Source organism: Eleutherodactylus coqui, chromosome 13 (genome assembly GCF_035609145.1).
Source record: "Eleutherodactylus coqui strain aEleCoq1 chromosome 13, aEleCoq1.hap1, whole genome shotgun sequence".
Taxonomy (NCBI): Eukaryota; Metazoa; Chordata; class Amphibia; order Anura; family Eleutherodactylidae; genus Eleutherodactylus; species Eleutherodactylus coqui.
In genome coordinates, this window is record NC_089849.1 from 124044489 (window position 1) to 124061143 (window position 16655).

The 16655-nt window shown below is 42.4% G+C and overlaps 1 protein-coding gene across 8 annotated transcripts in view; it reads right to left on the reverse strand.

Moving 5' to 3' along the window:
• LOC136588074 (oocyte zinc finger protein XlCOF6-like) overlaps positions 1-16655 on the reverse strand; it is a 90160-nt gene that overhangs the window by 18856 nt on the left and 54649 nt on the right. For 3 of the 8 annotated variants that reach the window (XM_066586995.1, XM_066586992.1, XM_066586993.1), the window contains exons 3-5: positions 9940-10045; positions 8970-9116; positions 290-413 (exon numbers count right to left, since the gene is read on the reverse strand). In XM_066586995.1, coding sequence (XP_066443092.1) covers positions 290-413; positions 8970-9116; positions 9940-10017 — 349 coding nt within the window. In that variant the 5' untranslated portion in view covers positions 10018-10045. The remainder of the gene's footprint in view (positions 1-289; positions 414-8969; positions 9117-9939; positions 10046-16655) is intronic. The other 5 variants (XM_066586990.1, XM_066586989.1, XM_066586996.1 and 2 more) reach the window with 2 other exon arrangements.

Sequence of the window (16655 nt, forward strand, 5' to 3'; positions counted from 1 at the left end):
GATTTTTAGAGATGGGTCGTTGATGCAGGGATTCAAAAAGGAATTTTTCTACCCAATATGGGCCAATTGGCATTCAGGGTTTTTCCTTTCTTCTGGATCAACACTGTAGGACTGCAGTCAGACTTCCAGAAGTCCACCATGTAACGATTTATTCTATTGTCCTTTATACAACAGAATTATAAAAATAGTTCTAAAAACTGAAGCAAATCGATGTGACCCAAAGGCTCAGGTGAAGGCGGCCTAACAAAGCAAATATCTATCATTAACAACCAGGAAGGTCTCCTCATACCCAGGGATGGAAGCGGCTGGTGGTCCTCCATCATGACGTTCTTGTAGACATCCTTGTGTTCTTCTAAACACTCCCACTCCTCCATGGAGAAATAGATCGCAACTTCCTGACACCTTATGGGAACCTGATACAAAGAGACTAAAAGTTAATGGGGATAAAAGGTGAAACATGGCCTGTGAACCATCCTGGCTTTTGCAGTGCATTTAGCAGGTACCTGCTGACAGTGAAAGCCCATAGCTTAAAGGGGTTGTCCCGCGGCAGCAAGTGGGTCTATACACTTCTGCATGGCCATAATAATGCACTTTGTAATGTACATTGTGCATTAATTATGAGCCATACAGAAGTTATCAAAAGTTTTATACTTACCTGCTCCGTTGCTGGCGTCCTCGTCTCCATGGTGCCGACTAATTTTCGGCCTCCGATGGCCAAATTAGCCGCGCTTGCGCAGTCCGGGTCTTCTGCTGTATTCAATGGAGCCGCTCGTGCAGAATGCCGACTCCGTGTAGCTCCGCCCCGTCACGTGCCGATTCCAGCCAATCAGGAGGCTGGAATCGGCAATGGACCGCACAGAAGAGCTGCGGTCCACGGAGGGAGCAGACCCCGGCGGCCATCTTCAGCAGGTGAGTATGAAGACGCCGGACCGCCGGGATTCAGGTAAGCACTCTCCGGTTTGTTTTTTTAACCCCTGCATCGGGGTTGTCTCGCGCCGAACGGGGGGGGGGTTAAAAAAAAACAAAAAACCCGTTTCGGCGCGGGACAACCCCTTTTATGTCATCTTCCACATGATTGAAGCCCATATAATATTTACTGAATTTCAGCCCTCTTTTCATAGGCAGAACAATGTGACAGCGGAATTTACATCTTATTTAGATTTTTCTAATTCCTGGATACGGTTGTTGCACTTAGATGTTTTTTCCATTTGATTCCAAGTCATAAAAAAGCACTGTGGGAAAACGTGAGTCAACGAGCGCCTGATAGGAATGCAGACCCCGAAACATAAAAGGGTCTCTAAAAAATAATCTTTATTCTTCCATGATTGTTCTATAAAAGGGCAGGCAATGCATAGGAATGCAGAGACTCATCTCCGGACACTATAGGATTCACAGTGCGAGAGTCTGGGATCTATGCTACAACGGAAGAATGGCACAGAGCTGGAAACTTTAGGACTAAAGCACCTAGTAAGAAAATACCTGTACTGGTATTTACCCATTGGGAATTGCAAGAGGTCCAAAGATGGAAAATGTTCCCGCAATGCTTCTTTACAACTTATGTTTGTGTTGCAAATAATGGGGAAGATATAACGTGTTTTCCCAAAAATAAGACCCTGTCTTATATACAATTTTGCCCCAAAAGAGGCAGTAGCTCTTATTTCCAGTGAGGTCTTATTATACTTACCTAGCAGGCTTGTTCAGTCCAGGTCCCTCCCGCTGCTCTCCACAGCTCCGATGCGCTTCCTGCAGTCCTCAGCCGCTCATACAACATCACTTTCTGGTTACGGGATTCATAAACTCTGCCTCCAGGAAGCGATGGCTGTGATTGTTTCTTCAACTGCTGCTCAGCCAATCAACAGCCATCCTGTTGTAGAGGCGGGATTTATGAATTGGCTGAGACACGGCCAATCACAGTCATTGCATTGGTTCATCCAGCGCTGCATTAATTGGCTGAGCAGCGGTCGATAAACCAATCACAGCCATCCCTTCCTGGAGGTGGGATTTATTTAACCAGGAAGTGATGTTGTACAACCGGCTTAGGACTGCAGGAAACGCGACGAAAGCTCTAGGGAGGAGCCTGGACCGAGCCTACTAGGTAATGTATTTTTTTTTTATGTAGTGTAACTAGGGCTTATTTGCTGATTGGGGCTTATATTTCAAGCCTCTCTGAAAAGAAGGCTAGGGCTTATTTTCGGGGAAATAGGGGATTAGCATTTAATGAAGATATACATTGTAGTAGTACAAAATAAACTATTCCTCACCGGTTTTAAATGATGACTGTGGCAGACAACTGCTGGTGCTCGATGGCGCTACTGAGCCCTGCGGCTGCACTGTTACAATACAGCACTCACAAGGAAGGCCATGGAAGCCAAAGGGGTCTCTGGGCACATGACAACTGAGAAAAGTTATCCCAAACAAAAAAAAGTTTTTAAAAAGCCAGCAGGACCGCTCTGGTTTGAGAGAGTTTGTCTTTGTGTGAGACACAGCTCACCCCTCACTGTCAATGGGTGATATCAGACTCGGGCAACCACACGCTACACATTTACAGGGGCGGGAGCCGAATACAAGGACCCATGCGGTGGAACTGGGGGGAATATAAACAAAAGAAAGAGTCTTGGAGTTAGCGGGGTCATGGCCGCAAGAGCTATGCAGACGGTACCGCTGATGTGAGAACATGACGGCTCATGAGGGTCACAATTATATAGGAGGTCCCGTCACAAGGAGGAACCTAAAACTAAACCTTTAATACTAAATGTTTAAAATGGAGCACATAACTGGAAAAAGGAGAAACAATCTGATGCTTAAACTAGTCCAATAGACCTCTGAAGATGTTTGAAGTGTCTGGGACATAGCATCATACATCAACGGCCCCTAGATGATGGGTTAGATGAATTGTTGGAAATCACCCAGAAATGGACACTACAAGTCCAGTTCACTGAAGAGGAGACTATAAAGAAGTCCCTCAGACTCATATAGGAAATCAGCCAGCGAAGTGAATAAACTCTCCAGCGATAGCCATCGGCCATCTTCTACCCATCGGGAGAGGAAACTTATATAGATGGTATAAGAGAGTAACCGCAGCCAGAATCATCCTTAGAAATAGATGAAAGCTTTCGATACCCAACTCGTATCTTACCAGCTAAATGCTAACCAATCACCCCCGAGCATGGGGCTCATTGCCCCGCCAGCCAGACTCAGACGGGCTTGGCATTCTATCTTACCCTAGCAAGCAACTATTGTTGGAAAGTATAGACTTGCTATGAATGGCAACTAAGCCAGGCTGACAACTGAGAAACAGAGCTGCAATAGCTCACTATCTATTAACTCAGCTCACTTGCTATGATCAGGCCGATAAATGAGAGAAAAGGCTACAATAGCTGTCTACCAGCTCTGCACAATAGCAAACGGTTTCTGCTTAATTGACGCATTTCCACATTGCAAAAATGGCAGTATTTCATCAGGAGTTAGCAGGAACGAGACAGGAGAATACACAGACTTCTGGCTGACCAGCGATGACGCCGACAGCCTATCTAGATCTGCTGGCACCAAGGGAGCTTACATGCTCCTAGCTCCGCCCCCTCATTGCTGGGGGTGGGGCACTATCCTTCAATGAGATTCACGTAGGGAAACACCTCATCAGCCGGGTCATGCCTCCCACGTGGGCGGAGCATACCGATGGACGCCTCTGAGCCGAAGCAAAGAGGTGTGCGGGCAATAACCCCACAAACTACTGTCCACCCGCACTGCGCAACAATGTATAAATAGGACATCAGCTGCCATGCTGTATGCTCTATTGGGTAAGTATATTAAGTATCAATGATGCCGGTTATCATTTAACCCATTTATGAAATAGCCCATTATTAGTAAGGGGAGGGGAGGAAGAAGAAGGATAAAAGCATTGAACAAAAGGGTCTCTTTTAGATCATTCCGATACAGGGGGACAATGGAGACTCTAGTACCCTGTTGTACCACCTCTAGCTTTGATACAGGATGTGATACGGGCGGGCATGGAGGCTCTAGTACCCTGTTGTACCGCCTCTAGCTTGGATACAAGATGTGATACAGGCAAACATGGAGGCTCTAGTATCCTGTTGTACCACCTCTAGCTTGGATACAGGATGTGATACGAGCAGGCATGGAGGCTCTAGTACCCTGTTGGGCTGCCTCAATCTTGGGTACAGGATGTGATACGGGCAGGCATGGAGGCTCTAGTACCCTGTTGTACCGCCTCTAGCTTGGATAGTAGATGTGATACTGGTGGGTATGGATGCTTTACTACCCTGTTGTATTACCTCTAGCTTGGATACAAGATGTGATACGGGCTGGCATGGAGGCTCTAGTAACCTGTTGGGCCCCCTCTAGCTTGGATACAAGATTTGATATGGAGAGCATGGAGGCTCTAGTACCCTGTTGGGTCTCCTCTACCTTGGATGTGATGCAGGTGGGCATGGAAGGATACAGGTTCTATATGGTATTCTGCCACATCTTTCTCCACATTTGCTGTAACTGAGTCTCTTGATCGTGCAATCTCGTAGCTGTCAAAGTTGGCATGTATGGGTGCTGTGATACCATATGTCTTTCAGCTGAACGCCTCGAAATGGTTCCAACACAGGAGCCAGTAACGATAGTGGACAGCGAAACTGTTAGAACTGCTCGTGCTTGTTGGTCGATCTGATGATCCTCTCTACTGGTGGTTTGTCAAGGGCGTCTTGAGCCCGATTGCCTTGTATGTGTGTCCGCACACATCCACTCATCCCAACACCTCCTAACAGTCTGGTCAGAACGGCCCAAGTGGCTGTCAATATGACCATCCAGCTTCTTGCATTCCAATAATGCGCCCCCTCTCAGACTCTGGTAATGGGGTGAAATCTCTTTTCTGCATTGTAGAGCCGTCTAGTGGTCAACAAACTTCACACAAGCGGAAGAAGTGGTCCACAGGGAGCCTCTGAGAGCCTTTTTATAGGCCAAAGGTAGAACCACTTTTAGGACCTCACAGCTCGCAATGACTGTTCATCTATTCACACCACAACTCTAACATTTGCATATCTGCCTGGAATGTAACGGCAAATCCTTCTACAGGACCTTGATTTTTTTGGTCAAAGGGTGTATTTTATCACCTTCCATTCTAAACATCTCTGCTGACTGCTTGGTGTACTAAGACCAGATTTCTTGAGCCCCCAACTGAAAACTGGTATATGTCATGATCTGACTCACAGGATTGTGAAGCCACCTAACCCCCTCATCAAATTATTGTTCAATAGCCGCGAGCATAAAGAATATTCCCCATTACCCTTCTGTTTAGAGTAACCTGCTTCTTGTCCCCTACAGAAAAGAATTGCATTCTGGAAAATTCTTGTAGGCAACTGCTGGAATGCCAGAGGTACGTTTCCCTAGAAAGTACAGAGCTGACTGCACAAAACAACTCGTCAGTTTCAGAAATGTCTTAAAGGGGTTGTCCCGCGAAAGCAAGTGGGTCTATACACTTCTGTATGGCCATATTAATGCACTTTGTAATGTACATTGTGCATTAATTATGAGCCATACAGAAGTTATCAGAAATTTTTCACTTACCTGTTCCATTGCTAGCGTCCTCGTTTCCATGGAGCCGTCTAATTTTCAGCGTCTAATCGCCAAATTAGACGCGCTTGCGCAGTCCGGGTCTTCTTCTTTTCTCAATGGGTCTCCGTGTAGCTCCGCCCCATCACGTGCCGATTCCAGCCAATCAGGAGGCTGGAATCGGCAATGGACCGCACAGAAGCCCTGGGGTCCACCGAGGGAGAAGATCCCGGCGGCCATCTTCAGCAGGTAAGTAAGAAGTCACCGGAGCGCGGGGATTCAGGTAAGCGCTGTCCGGTGTTCTTGTTTAACCCCTGCATCGGGGTTGTCTCGCGCCGAACGGGGGGGGGGGGCTGTTGAAAAAAAAAAAACCCCGTTTCGGCGCGGGACAACCCCTTTAAGCTGAAGATTTTGTATTTTATATACAGCAAGAAAAGAACATTGTTTCTCCGAGAACAGAACTATTCCGAGAGCGGTCCTTCTCTGACCGGCAGTCATTTCCGATTTTCCCAAATGAGTATCCAGTCCAGAGACTAAGGAAGCTGGATAGTAATTAGTAGATGAGACTGAGAGCTCCTTGGTTTCGGCTACAATCAGGATGGAATTATTATAATTGATTTCTTCCTCAGGATGGCAAACGGGTCCGCCATTATCTTTTGTAGCAGAAGCTAACCCGAGAGGCCGACAGTTGTACTGAAAATAACATTTCCCTTTCTATAGTTATTGCAAACCAAAAGGTATTGTTGAATATTTATCACCGGACAGAGGGGTCTCCACTCAATATGTTACTCACAGAAGAAGAGCCCTAAAACTTTACTTTATTGTACTTAATTAAAACACGGGACTTAAAGACAAAACAGACAGAAAACATAAAAAAACTACCCTCCACAAATAAGGAGTGGGTGGATACTAATTTAAGTAGTAGATGACCAGTAGAGCCCTGATGTATGAATAGCCTGGTATGACCTAGGGGGTCATTGACTGGCCAAGAAGGCAGATATAACGCTAATCTGCCAGTCAATTACAAACCAGTTTCTGCTACTCAAGTTGGAGGTAACCGTGTGGAAAATAAAGGAACCCCTGGATCTAGCATAGGCGAGCATAAGTGAGCAGGTAACAGTGGGGATCACTCTGCTGTCACCGCCCCCCTATCCAGGTGTGCTCTTAGACTATATGCGCCTCTCTAGATATGCGTATCCCTAAACAATAGGTTTCTGATAAGTGCCCTACTCTCCAGGGCTCAATATTTCAGACGGAGATCCTTTTAATTATGCATTCAAGGATACAATTATAGCAAAGGTTCATTATAAATAAAAAGGTTCAAAAGGTTTAACGCGCTTCTATTGGACTTCAGGAACCTAATAAGTCATGGATGCTCTAGTTAGTAGGTCAGTCAGTCTGATAACTGAAATACGGATGACCGCTAGAAAAAAAGTGCTTCTTAAGTAAACATAAAGTCTGCTAACAATATGCTACTCTAAAAGGTCTACAGTCCAATTACCCAGAAACCCTGCATGGTGAATGAAAATAAAGAATGCCAGAATTGCTATTTCTCATTCATCCTCCTTCCAAAAAAGGCAGTAAAATATGATCAAAAGATCTCATGTACAGTAAAATTATACCAATGGAATCTCCCACTAATTTCTACGGCTTATTTGGGGAATACAATCAAGTGGTTTGCCCAATCAGATGCAGCGATGGCAATACAAATACAAAAAATACTATGTAGATCGCATCATGGGAAGGGTTCACAGAGAGAGCACACTCCCTCTGTGACGTCATCCAGCTCTCACGATGTAATCGCAGAGAGCCCGGCTGCTTGCGATGGTAACAGGACGTAACCTACACTACCTATGATCGCTGTAATAAGCGATAAGGCATTGCAGGAGAGAAGTCCTGTAATGCCTTGTCATAGCGATCATCGGTGCTATGCTCTAAGTTCCCCACAGGGACACAAATGGCGTTAAAAAAAAAAAAGAAAAATGTGAAAAAAAAAAGAAAGAAAAAAAACAAAACTGTTTTTTTCTCATATTAGCATAAACAAATTCTCACATATAGAGTATCGTCTTGTCCGTAACGATGCGTACAATGAGTTGCACATGCTTTTTATCCTGCATGGCAAAAAGTGTAAAAAAGAATGCTAAAAAACAGACAAAATGCTAATTTTTAGCATTTTGCCTCCCAAAAAACGCAATACAAGTGATCAAAAAATCCATACGTACCCCAAAATGGTACCAATGAAAACTACAACCTGTTTCGCAAAAAAATAAGCCTTCACAGAGCTCCGTCCATGGAAAAAAAAAAAAAAAAAAAAAAAGACTTTGAATGCAATTTAGAAAAAAAAAAAAAAGATTTCCAAAAAAGAAGGGTTTTTATTGCAAAGTGGTAAAACCTAAAAAAATAGAAAAATTTTGGTATCGTTCTAATCGTACCGACCCGCAGAAAAAAATTTGTTGTGTCATTTATGCTACATGATTAACGCTGTAAAAAAAAAAAAAAAAAAATCTATGGCAGAATTGATGCGTTTTCTCTCCCTGTCATAAAAAAAACAATAAAAAAGTTTTACAATATAGTCTAATTACCCAAAAAATGGCATCCATAAAAAACTACAGTTCGCCGCGCAAAAAACAAGCCCTCATATGGCCGCGTCGACAGAAAAATAAAAAAAAGTTATGGCTTTTGAAAAATAGGGATGAAAATCTGCCAAAAATCGTTGCGCCGCCTAAGCCCAAAATAGGCCGTGTCCTTAAGGGGTTAATAAAAGTTAAATTATATGTACTTCAAAGTGGTACTATTCAAAGTGCATCTGATCCCACAAAAACAAGGTCTCATATTGCTATATTGACAAACAAATGTTATGGTTCTTGGAACATGACTGCGCAAAAACAAATAAAAAAATTGCCACTAAGGTGCAAAATTAACCTTCAATAAGGGGTAAAATATTATCTATTATTTACTGTAAGGAGCGGCTCAGGAGTGGGGAATATATAGACTCCTTGATGCCCCATTAGCATCAGTGGCGCAAGGGTGCCAGAGCAACGTCTACACCACCCCTCCCGCCCAATGTACACATTATGATACCTCCACACTTGCTGCGCTATGCCCTTTGTGCAACTTCACTTACTATGAGACGTAAGGAAAAAGCTTAGCGAAGCCCACTCGGCTGTTTCATATACCCCTGCCCATCTCCATCTACCACATACAGCTGGGTCAGGTCCAATGGTGGTCACAGCTCGGGTTAGATACGTGTCCCATAGGCGGGACCCGCACCTATCAGACTTCAGTGGCATATTATGTGGATAGGCCACATAATAAGGGTTATTCGCATGTTAACAATAACCCTTTACATCACATACTGCAACCATATGCAAAGCTACAGAAACCTCCCTCCCGAAAACCCCGGCAGCACTCACCTCTCCGGTCAGCAGCTCTGTGATCTTATTGATAAGTTTCAGGATCTCCTTACGTATCTGTGAGTGAGGTGAAGACGCTGTGATAGGATCCTGGGCCCGACCATCTGCTGCACAATCCTCAGTGGTCTTCTTCACTACCATGTAATCCTGGGCACAGACAGAGCCATTGACTTCATGTTATACATCGCCCCACCTCTCCAGTCTTGTCTCTGCTCTATCTATCTATCTATCTATCTATCAAGGTGAAAGCCCTCACTCACTCACTCACTGACTCGCCACTAATTCTCTAACTTTCCGATTTTGTACAAACGTGAAATTTGGCACAACCATTCTCAAGGTCCTAAATAGGAAAGGCAAAGGGATCGCAACTTGATTATCCAATTCCAAGTGCAAAAGTGAGTAACCTCCTATGTGATGTAACTTCTCAGTATCGTACAAATGTGAAATTTGGTGCAACCATTCTTTAGGTCCTAAACAGGAAAAGTAACGACGTGCTGCCGCTATAATACAAGCAAAAAGGAGGGCCTACACATTACTAAATAGAATAATAAAGCACTTTTTTTCTGAAAAACATGCAGTGTCCAAATACATTGTCCATATAGTGTACTGAAAGACTGTAAAGTACATATGGAAGTGGCCATGGACTGCAGGGATGGAGGCTTTAAGGCTAAGGAGGGGCTGCAACCTCCAGTCTGGGATTAAATTTGAATAAAAAGGGGCATTACCTTTAAGGGTCTAAAGTGAGGAGAGTGGGAGGGGCAGTACATTCTGCAGAGGGACATCGGTACATGCAGTCTGAGGAGAATCTAACTCTCCTTTATGTGTATACAGATTTTAATCCTCTGAAGTAACCACGATTTCATAACATTTTCAGTGTGAACAACAGGTAAACACCTGTACCAAAATAACTTGGGCGAAGCCGGGCATATCAGCTAGTTACACCATACAAGACACTTCCCAGACTCCTCACCTCTCCAGTCAGCAGGTAGATTATCTCTAGGGTGAGCTCTAATATTCTATCAGCCGACCCTTTCCTATTCTTCTCCATTCTTAATAAGTCAGGAAGAGCTTTCTTGCTAAAATAAAAAGTAGAGGAAGAATGAAAAAAAATAATTCCCTGGTCATTAAGGTGCAAAATAAGCCATCAGTAAGAGGTTAAGGATGTGAACATGTGCTTCATAGACTATGACAAAGCATTGGACTGCAGTGAACACAACAGGCTGCGGGAATGTATGAAGCACGTGGGCATCCCTGAGCATCTGGAAGAGTTGGTCCGAACCAAGAAGCCGCAGTACGGACAGCAGCTCGGTAACACCGATTGGTTGGGGAGTGAGAATGTTGTCTGACAAGGCTGTGATCTATCACCGGCCCTGTCCAATCTGTACGTCAAGACAATCATGAGACGATGCAACCTGGACGGATCAACAACTAGAGTGAAGAATCGGTGGAAGGAACATCAACAACCTTGGATATGCCGATAATACATTACTCACAGAAAGTGAAAAGGATCTGCAATATCCGATCTGAGGAGGTAAAGAAGAGAGAGCATGGCGCTATACCTCAACATAAAGAGAGCAAGGGTAATGGCGGCAACAAGTAATTGGGGCCGTCCACGTAATGGGGCAGTCTACGTAAAAATAAACAATGAGGAAATTGAATCAGTTAAAGATTTCGTCTTCCTCGGATTCCAAAATTGACGGCAATGGAAAATCAGGACCAGAAATGAAATGAAGAATTGCTCTCGGCCTCAGCGCAATCCAAGGAATCGCAAGGATATGGAAGATTCTAGCTACTAAGATCCGACTGATAACTGCTATCGTGTTCGTGATCACCATATACAACTGTGAAAGTTAGACAGACATTCAGGAAGGCAGATAGAAGGAAACTGATGCTTTCAAGCAAGAATGCTGCGTATACCGCGGACGGCAATGGTCACCAACAAGATGGCCCTAGAGTGTATCAAACCAAAAATATCACCAGAGGGCAAAATCAGCAAACAGCGGCGCTCGTACTCTGAACACATCATGTGAAACAACATTGGTGCTCCGCGTAGTTAGTGGGTCACAAAGAAGAGGACGCCAAAGAACACGCTGGCTGGACGCAATCAGGGCGGATACAGACAAGAACTGAAAGAAGCGGCCAAGAATAGGAAAGTATGGAGAATGATGATCCATAAAGTGACCAGAGGTCGGCCTCGACTGAACGGATAATCATGAAAAACAGAAATCAAACTGACAAAAAAAACTGGTGGTTCAGCGCAGCGCTCTCAAAGCAATCAAATTACTAAAACAATCTGATTCAACTTCTCATTTATTTGGTGATTTAGACAACCAGCATGGAAATACGGGGCGAGACCCCTTCATTAGTTGTTAGATTACATACTAGACATAGACTATAATAGGTGGAGAATAAAGTTGGAGCAAAAGAAAAAATGGTGATATTTATTATATACTAGCTGATATACCCGGCTTCGCCCGAGTTAATTTGGTACTGGTATTTATCTGGTGTTCACACGGAAAATCTTATGAAGTCGTGGTTACTTTAGAGATACCGAGGAAAAACATATGTTCACCATTTTGCATGGTTCTCTGCGTTACTCAGGAAACACCACGTGGAGGCAACCATGCGACGTTTCCTTTATATAAAATGACAACAGGAAGTGAGAGAATTCGATTACGTCCATAAAATTTGGACACAAATTCTTTTGCACTTAGAATTGAATAATCAAGATGGGACCCATTAGCTTTTCCTATTTATGACATAATCAATGCTCATGCCAAATTTCATGTTTCTATGACATTGGGAAGTGAGAGATTTAGATTATGTACGTAAAATTTGGACGCTAATTCTTTTGCGCATAGAATTGAATAATGGAGTTGGGACCCATTAGCTTTTCCTATTTATGACATAATCAATGTTCGTGCCAAATTTCACGTTTCTATGACACCAGAAAGTGAGAAAATTAGATTCCGTACGTAAAATTTGGACACTAATTCTTTTGTGCTAGAATTGAATAATCGAGTTGGGACCCATTAACTTTTCCTATTTATGACATAATCAATGCTCGTGCCAAATTTCACGTTTCTATGACATTGAGAAGTGAGAGATTTAGATTATGTACGTTAAATTTCGACGCAAATTCTTTTGCGCTAGAAATGAATAATCGAGTTGAGACCCAATTACTTTTCCTATTTTGGAGATAATCTATGCTCGTGCGAAAATTCATGTTTCTACGACATCAGGAAGTTTGAGAACTTTTGGCGAGTCAGTCAGTGAGTCAGTCAGTGAGGGCTTTCGGCTTTATATATATAGAGTAGCTGATATACCCGGCTTCGCCCGAGTTAATTTGGTACTGGTGTTTATCTAGTGTTCACACGGAAAATCTTATGAAGTCGTGGGTACTTTAGAGATACTGAGGAAAAACATATGTTCACCATTTTGCATAGTTCTCTGCGTTACCCAGGAAACACCACGGGGAGGTAACCATGCGACGTTTCCTTCATATAAAATGACATCAGGAAGTAAGAGAATTAGATTACGTACATAAAATTTGGACACTAATTCTTTTGCACTTAGAATTGAATAATCGAGTTGGGACCCATTAACTTTTCATATTTATGACACAATCAATGCTTGTGCCAAATTTCATGTTTCTATGACATTGGGAAGTGAGAGATTTAGATTATGTACGTAAAATTTGGACGCTAATTCTTTTGCGCATAGAATTGAATAATGGAGTTAGGACCCATTAGCTTTTCCTATTTATAACATAATCAATGCTCGTGCCAAATTTCCCGTTTCTATGACACCAGAAAGTGAGAAAATTACATTCCGCACGTAAAATTTCGACGCCAATTCTTTTGCGCTAGAATTGAATAATCGAGTTGGGACTCATTAGCTTTTCCTATTTATGACATAATCAATGCTCGTGCCAAATTTCCCGTTTCTATGACACCGGAAAGTGAGAAAATTACATTCCGCACGTAAAATTTGGACGCCAATTCTTTTGCACTAGAATTGAATAACCAAGTTGGGACCTATTAACTTTTCCTATTTATGACATAATCAATGCTTGTGCCAAATTTCACGTTTCTATCACATTGGGAAGTGAGAGATTTAGATTATGTACGTAAAATTGTGACGCCAATTCTTTTGCGCTAGAATTGAATAATCGAGTTGGGACCCAATTACTTTTCCTATTTTGGAGATAATCTATGCTTGCGCCAAAATTCATGTTTCTACGACATTATATATATATATAGACTAGCTGATATACCCGGCTTCGCCCGAGTTAATTTGGTACTGGTGTTTATCTGGTGTTCACACGGAAAATCTTATGAAGTCGTGGTTACTTTAGAGATAATGAGGAAAAACATATGTTCACCATTTTGCATAGTTCTCTGCGTTACCCAGGAAACACCACGGGGAGGTAACCATGCGACGTTTACTTTATATAAAATGACATCAGGAAGTGAGAGAATTAGATTACGTACATAAAATTTGGACGCTAATTCTTTTGCACATAGAATTGAATAATGGAGTTGGGACCCACTCGCTTTTACTATTTATGACATAATCAATGCTCGTGCGAAATGTCCTGTTTCTATGACACCGGAAAGTGAAAAAATTACATTACGCACGTAAAATTTCAACGCCAATTCTTTTGCGCATAGAATTGAATAATCAAGTTGGGACCTATTAACTTTTCCTATTTATGACATAATCAATGCTAGTGCCAAATTAATGTTTCTATGACACCAGAAAGTAAGAAAATTAGATTCCGTACGTAAAATTTGGACGCTAATTCTTTTGCGCATAGAATTGAATAATCGAATTGGGACCCATTAGCGTTTCCTTTTTATGACATAATTAATGCTCGTGCCAAATTTCACGTTTCTATGACATTGGGAAGTGAGAGATTTAGATTATGTACGTTAAATTTCAACGCCAATTGTTTTGCGCATAGAATTGAATAATTGAGTTGGGACCCAATTTCTTTTCCTATTTTGGAGATAATCTATGCTTGCGCCAAATTTCATGTTTCTACGACATTGGGAAGTCAGTGAGTCAGTCAGTGAGTCAGTCAGTGAGGGCTTTCAGCTTTATATATATATATATATATATATATATATATATATAGATAGATAGATAGATAGATAGATAGATAGATAGATAGATAGATAGATAGATAGATAGATAGATAAACACAGGCGAGGTACCAAAACTGCAAAGCATAGTTACAGAATGAAATAAAAACACATGAAAGCAAAAAGGATTTATAATCTATATATATAAAATTGAATGTATGCGTGTCTGTCTGTGTGTGTGTCTGTCTGTTTGTCCTTTATGCACTATTACACCATTCATCCGATCGCCATGAAACTTTGGGAAGTTGTTGAGTACACTCCTGGGAAGATTATAGGCATAGTACAACTATTCTACGATAAATGGCGCGCATGCGAGCATCGTCGACAGTTACACCCCCCCCCCCCCACGTAGATCGTTCGATTTCCATCACTGCCACTAATTCTCTCACTTCCCAATGTCGTAGAAACATGAAATTTGGCACCAGCATTGATTATGTCATAAATAGAAAAAGCTAATGGGTCCCAACTCGATTATTCAATTGTAAGCGCCAAAGAATTAGCGTTCAAATTTTACGTACGGAATCTAATTTTCTCGCTTCCCAATGTCATAGAAACTTGAAATTTGGCACAAGCATTGATTATGTCAAAAATAGGTAAAGTTAATGGGTCCTAACTCGATTATTCAATTTTAAGCGCAAACCAATTGGCGTCCAAATTTTACGTACAGATTCGAATTTTCTCGCTTCCCGATGTCATAGAAACAGGAAATTTGGCACGAGCATTGATTATGTCATAAATAGGAAAAGTTAATGGGAAGTTGTTGAGTACACTCCTGGGAAGATTACTGGCATAGTACATCTATCCTACGATAGATGGCGCGCGTGCGAGCGTCGTCGACAGTTATGCCCCCCCCCCCATACAAAGATCGTTTGATTTCCATCTCAAGCACAAAAGCAAAAGGCATTACGAGCAATGGGATGAGTGTTCAACTACAAAATGATGCATCCGCTGAACGTATCACAAGAGAATTCCTGGATATTGAGAATGCTGAGGTAAAATAAAAGCTGTGCTGTGATTGGTTGCTATATATTATACCGCTGAGGCAAAATGAAAGCTGCGCTGTGATTCGTTGCTATTTTTTATATTGCTGAGGCAGAATAAAAGTTGGGCTGTGATTGGTTGTTATTTCTCTTACTGCTGATGTAACATGAAAGCTGCACTGTGATTGGTTGTTATATTTTATACTGCTGAGGTAACATATAAGCTGCGCTGTGATTGGGTGTTATATATTATAAAGCTGAGATAACATGAAAGCTGCGCTGTGATTGGTTGTTATACATTATACCACTGAGGTAACCTAAAAAAGCTGCGCTGTGATTGGTTGTTATCTAGATATATAAAAACGAATGTATGTCTGTCTTCGCAGCAACGCGCGACGGGTCAGCTAGTATATGATAAAAATAATAAAAACCAGAATTATTCTTACCGTTCATCCCTTTTCCATGAGTCCATCATGACAGCACACATGGAGTTTGCCCTCTGACCTCGCTGGGACAGGAACAGGAGTGTTCAAAAGGCCGCCTGCTACCCCCATTCTCCAGTGACTTCAAATTATCACAATGGGTTCGAGGCCCGATCTTTATATTGTTACATGCACCATATAGAGTAGTTTACCAGGGAGTGAAAGTACGTGCGGTCATGATGGACTCATGGGAAAGGAATGAACGGTAAGAATAATTCTGGTTTTACCATAGTGTCCATCCTGACAGCACATATGGAGGCAATACCAGATTATAACATTAGGGGGAGCACAGCCTGGAGGACCTTCTGCCCAAAGGCCAGCTCCCTACCAGAGTGGAGATCCTGTGGGGACAAGCAAAGCAAATTGAAGGTCTGACAGCGCCTCTATTGACTGTAGACAAGAAGTAAACCTGGGATAGTTTACAGAAAAAACAGGTGGAAGGAACAATTATAGTTGTCATAGGTGAAGGAAACCCCAAATGGGACATCAGAAGAGAGCATGCATGGAGAAGGACCCCAATACAGGATGAAGTAAATGAGGAGAAAAGATACCTCCTGCGCTCAGAGTAACCTATGTGACCCGGCCTAGATATCTACTTCTTTACAATCACTGTTTTAATCAAGGATTTTATTGTAACTCTTATTTATGATCAGTTATTTTCTGCTTGAGAAAGGAGCATTTGGAGCTCCGAAACGCGTTGCACCCCATATCTCTGTCGAATAATTTTTACTATCCTAAATTTATCGCAGAGGTCTTTTCAATATAGACTGCGTCTCACGGACTGCATCAGCCTATTTCTATATCTGTGTCTATCTAGGCAGGGTCACATGGTGTCATATAGGTTACTCTGAGTGCAGGAGGTATCTTTTCTCCTCATTTACTTCATCCTAAATGTGTGGACGCTACACCACATTGAGGCTGTACAAATCTGCTCTGTGGAGCTTCATTATGTTCAGCCCATGAGGAAGCGAAAGCCCTTGTAGTGTGGGCTCTTAACCCCCTGCTTTTTCCCTTTTCTGACCATGAAATTGAAGGAATAAGTTATCCGGTTTCCTAAGTTTGTGAGACCTGTAAATA